This window comes from Rhincodon typus, chromosome 29, assembly GCF_021869965.1.
Source record: "Rhincodon typus isolate 14 chromosome 29, sRhiTyp1.1, whole genome shotgun sequence".
Classification (NCBI taxonomy): domain Eukaryota; kingdom Metazoa; phylum Chordata; class Chondrichthyes; order Orectolobiformes; family Rhincodontidae; genus Rhincodon; species Rhincodon typus.
Genome location: NC_063360.1, coordinates 34,040,556 through 34,045,677, shown reverse-complemented (window position 1 = coordinate 34,045,677; position 5,122 = coordinate 34,040,556). Strand labels below are relative to the sequence as shown.

Here is a 5,122-nt window from a genome sequence, read left to right as displayed (position 1 = left end):
GGAGGATGAGAGTGACTGTGTTAGATCCAGGGGCAGTTCCCTGACCTAGAATGTGGAAGATCCACACACTCCTCCTGTCAGGTTTAATGTGAAAACGGGGGACTGCAAAGAGAGTTGCACCCAGTGCCCTCCAAGCGGAACCAAGCACCGGGTCAGGGGAGGGACCCGGGACCCGGGGCCTAGCTCGGACACCCAGGTAACAACCCGCTGCTGGTAGCGCCACCGCCGCTGTCCCCGTCTTGGTTTCCCTTACCTGTCGGGTGCTGGTAGCCGGGGTAAGAGGGTGATGTCCGCGCCAGCTCAGGGGACTCCAAGCGCGGTGTCCGGGATCCTGGCGGTCGCTGTGCCGCTCTCTCTCTCCCCCGGGAACCGGCCGCAAGGGATTCTGGGAGCCGCCGCCTATTTGCATACAATCTGCATATCACAACATTCCATCGCTTAAAGGGCCAGTCCACCCGGAAGTGTTAGGGGGATATAAAGGGATATGCATTGCAACACCCCGCCTCCCTCACAAACTCCACCTCAAACAAAAGCACACGCACTGGGGAAGTGATAGCCTAATAAAATTAGCACTAACCCATTAATCTAGAAACTCAGGCAATGTCCTAAAGATCCAGGTTCAAACAACCCAATTTACAAAAATTGAATTAAAAGTATAATAATGACCATGAAAACATTGCTGAATCTCGGTAAAACTCATTAAAATCTAAGGTGTTGTTAGGATCTAGATCAAGTCGGTAAGTACGTTCAAGGCTGAGACAGACAGATTTTTAATCAGTAAGGGAATCAAGAGTTATGAGGAAAAGACAGGAAAGTGGAATGGAGGATTATTAGATCAACCATGATATCATTGAATGGCAAAACAGACTCAATGCGCTGAATGGTCTACCTCTACTCTTACATCTCATGGGTTCTGTCTCTGAATCACAAGTTCCTCATTCAAGGCTGATTCCAGAATTCAATGGCCAATGAAAGTATGTTCATAACATGGTCAAACATGTTAACTTGTAAACTCCTCTGACATAATGCAATTGATAGGCAGTAAGACTGAGCAAGTTAATAAATTTGACACTCTACCATAGTTCCAGGCTACAACATGTATGCATTGCCACAGCAACATAAGACTTCCCAGTGGGAAGAAAGAGTAAGACATTGAAATGAAAGTACTAGGACCTCAATTTTGAAGCGTGCAAGACAAGTTGGTTCAGCTTGTCTCACCGTCATTTTTGAAGAAGGGTCCCAACCCGAAATGTCAACTTTCCTGCTCCTCTGATGCTGCCTGACCTGCTGTGTTCCTCCAGCTCCAGTCGGCTGAACAGCTGGTGTGGATCTGATCAGACAGAATTTAATCCCTGTTCCCCATGATTGGGGTGAATTCAAGATCTGTTTGTGGTGGAGATCGCAGAGCTATGTGTCAAACATGCCTTGAGGCAGAGAACTTCAAGAATAAGGACAAAAACACACAAAGTGGGACAAAAACAGAAATTGCTGGGAAAACACAGCCTCTGTGGAGAGAAAGATGTAACGTAAGTTCACTGAAGAAAGGTGTCTTGATCTGAAACGTTAACTCTGCTTTCTCTCCACAGATGTTGCATGACCTGCTGAGTTTTCCAGCAATTTCTGTTTCTGTTCTAGCATCTGCAGTTCTTTGCTTTTTATTTTACATGAAGTGGGGGATAGTAGCACACTGGTAATGCTACTGCGTGAGTGATCCAAAGGCAAGGCTAATATTCTGGGGACAGGCGTTCAAATCTGACCATGATAGTAATTCAATTTATAAAATCTGGGATTGAAAGTTTGTCTCAGTAATAACCTCTTAAATGCTGACTGAAATGGCCCAAATGGGCCACAAATGCTGCCCCTAAGAAATGGATCATAGAATCTTACAGTGCAGATAGAGGCCATTTGGCCCCTTGAGTCTGCGCCAACCCTTTAAAGGGCATCCCACCCAGACCCACCCATCCCCATAACTCTGTATTTCCCATGCTAACCCAACTAGCCTGCACATTATGGATAATTTAGCATGGCCAATCCACCCTAATCTGTACATCTTTGGACTGCTGGGGGAAACCAGAGGAAACCCACGCAGACACGGGGAGAATGTGCAAACTCCACACGGACAGTCCTGGAAGCTGATATTGAACCTGAGTCTCTCGTGCTGTGAGGCAGCAGTGCTAACCACCGAGCCACTGTGCCACACTTCTATGAAGGAATATGGAACACACACTCCATTTGCACTTACATTTATGTAGCACCTTTTATGACAACAAAACAGTCCAAAGGGTTTTATAACTACTTTTAAACTGTAGTCACTGCTGATAGCACAGTAATTTTAAAAAAGATCCTAGCTGCACCTTCCTTTATTGACAAAGGTTTGACAACTTTTCCTAAACACACATTCCAGATATATTATCTTTCCCCAGATATATTTACAGATTCCTTTAGATTTATTACTTGTATATAACAGTTGACAGTTTCTGTTACATCTCCTGCCAAACACGCTCCAACCAATCAGTGCTCTGTTCTGGTTCTGTTTCAATGTTGTTCACTTTCTAAGTTAGGTATTCTTGCACTCAAATCCTGATGTGGGCAAGGTGAAACACTTCAATAGTGTGTCTCTCTTTTGGCAATAAATTACTTTTCCTGATTCTAGTTCAACTGTTCCAGAATTTTGAATCTTTGCTGATTATACAAAATTTAAAATAAGTCCGCATGTTTAGTTTTTCAGACCTTCGATTCTGATTTGTTTCAGGCTATAATTCCATTTCAGGTAACTGCCATGTGATACCTCACTCCAACTGTTCTCACGTGAGTTGAGGGAGTGAGCACTGCCTGTTTGTTCTGCTGTGAGGATCCTCATTCACCTCCTTCTAATGACAAATTATTTACACTTTGCACCAGGGGTCACCTGAGTGTCATTTTGCACTCAGCCTCTTCCCCAGCTCAACAGTGTAGTGACCATGTGTAATACTGCAAACTGCCATCCTGCCTCTGGTCCCTCAGAGCAGATTGCTGACAGTGTCCAAGATCAGTGGGATCTTCCTGATCAGCATGACTTGGTACCATCCTGTGTTCTGCATTCACTGACAGAGGGAGCAAGAGTAGGGCAGAAGAGGCGGCTAAAACAGAAGGTATTTTTTAATTAATTGTCAAGGCATTAGGGAGAGTTCAAAGGAGGTTTATCAGAATGGTGTCGGGGATGAGAAACTTAAGTTCTGTGCAGAGTCTGTCAAGATGGGATTGTTCTCCAGGGAGCACAGGGGGTCAAGGGGAAATTTGTTAGAAATGTTTAAAGTCAGGCAAGATTTTGAAAGACTGAATGAGGAGAAATTGTTTCTGGTGGCAAGAGAGTCGGTAGGGGAAGACTCCGTTTAAGATAATGAGTAAAAGAGCCAGAGAACAGACAAGTTCTTATTTTAGTGAATTCCTGTGAACTGGAATGTCCTGCTGCAGAATCAACAGCAAATCTTAGCAGGAGGAAAGGTACAGGACTATGGAAAAAGAACACGGAGAATTAAACTAATTGAATAGCCCATTCAAAGAGATAACGTAGACATAATGGGAGGGTTCTTGTGGTGCAGTGGTAGTGTCCCTACCTCTGAGTCAGGAGGCTCAGGTTCAAGTCCCACCTGCTCCAGAGGTGTTTAATAAGAGGTTGATTCAAAAATATCCAAACACTGGACAGACCGAGAGTCCTCAAATTTCCAGCAACCTGTTGAGAATATCAGTTGTAAACAGTTCTGCTTTAAAATATTAATGGGTTTTGAACTCATGCTTCTGGTTCATGAGATCCCAGACTTCTGGATTATTAGTCTAGTAATGTTAGACATGATGGGCCACATGGCTTCCTTTCTGCACTCTATCATTCTATGACAGTTCAATGTGGTGGTGGGTGGGAGAATAGATCCTCAGAAATCTAACCCAGGCAATATCTTATCTTACATCTTTTGGAATGGAAGTGTATCACACCAAGTAAAAGGTAAAGTGGCCATAGTCCCAGAGGGCCATAGGGCTGCTCTCCCATTAGACAGAGATGACTGGTGGTGGTTTATCCTTCTGCGTCACCTGCGACAGGGTTAGTGTTAGTCTAGGTCTAACACCTCAGGTGAGGGGAGAGGTTGAGAAGGAGAGTTCTTCATGGGCACCTCAGCTGGTGTGGGAATTGAACCTATGTTTCAAAATCCAGCCATCCAGCTTCACGTTGAATAGTTTACAACTTAATCCTTAAATTGTTTCCAATCAAACCTAGGTCTGATAAAGTATTGGCTGACTGGTAGAAACCAGAGAGTGGGATAAAGGGGTCTTTTTCAGGATGGCAGCCAGTAACTAGCGGAGTTCCGCAGGGGTCCCTGTTGGGACCACAACTATTAATTCATGTCATACATTAACGATCTGGACAAAGGAACTGAGGGCATTGTTGCTAAATTTGCAGATGACACAAAGATAGGTGGAGAGACAGGTAGCGTTTAGGAAGTGGGGAGGCTACAGCAGGACTTGAACAGGTTAGGAGAGTGGGTAATGAGGTGACAGATGGAATGCGGGGAAGTATGAGGTTATACACTTTGGTAGGAAGAATAGAGGCGTAGACTATTTTCTAAATAGAGAAAGGCTTCAGAAATCTAAAGCGCAAATTAACTTGGGAGTCCTAGTTTAGGATTCTCTTAAGGTTAATATGCAGGTTCAGTTAGCAGATAAGAAGGCAAATGTAATTAGAGATAACACAGTGTGGAGCAGGCCAGGCAGCATCAGAGGAGCAAAAACGCTGATGTTTCAGGTCGGGTCCCTTCTTCAGAATTCTTTTCAAGAGGATTAGAATACAAGAACAGAGATGTACTGCTGAGGTTGTATAAGGCTCTGATCAGACTGCATTTGGAATACTGTGAGTAGTTTTGGGCCCTGTATCTAAGGAAGGGTCACCGGACCTGAAACATTAACTCTGATTTTTTTTCACAGGTGCTGCCAGACCTGCTGAGCTTTTTCAGCAACTTCTGTTCTTGTGTAGGAGAAGATTTGATGGGCTGAATTGCCTAATTCTGCTCCTATATCTTATGGTCTAAATGTTATAAACATCTTCTGACATAGAATATGATCCTTCATTACTCCTGAATAGTCCGAAGACATC

General features: G+C 44.1%; 1 protein-coding gene across 1 annotated transcript in view; it reads right to left on the bottom strand.

The window, feature by feature from the left end:
• The window catches only part of arhgef18b (rho/rac guanine nucleotide exchange factor (GEF) 18b), a 229,805-nt gene that overhangs the window by 118,606 nt on the left and 106,077 nt on the right, over window positions 1-5,122 (bottom strand). The window contains exon 13 of the mRNA XM_048613939.1: window positions 254-437. Within this exon, the coding sequence (XP_048469896.1) occupies window positions 254-437 (184 nt within the window). The remainder of the gene's footprint in view (window positions 1-253; window positions 438-5,122) is intronic.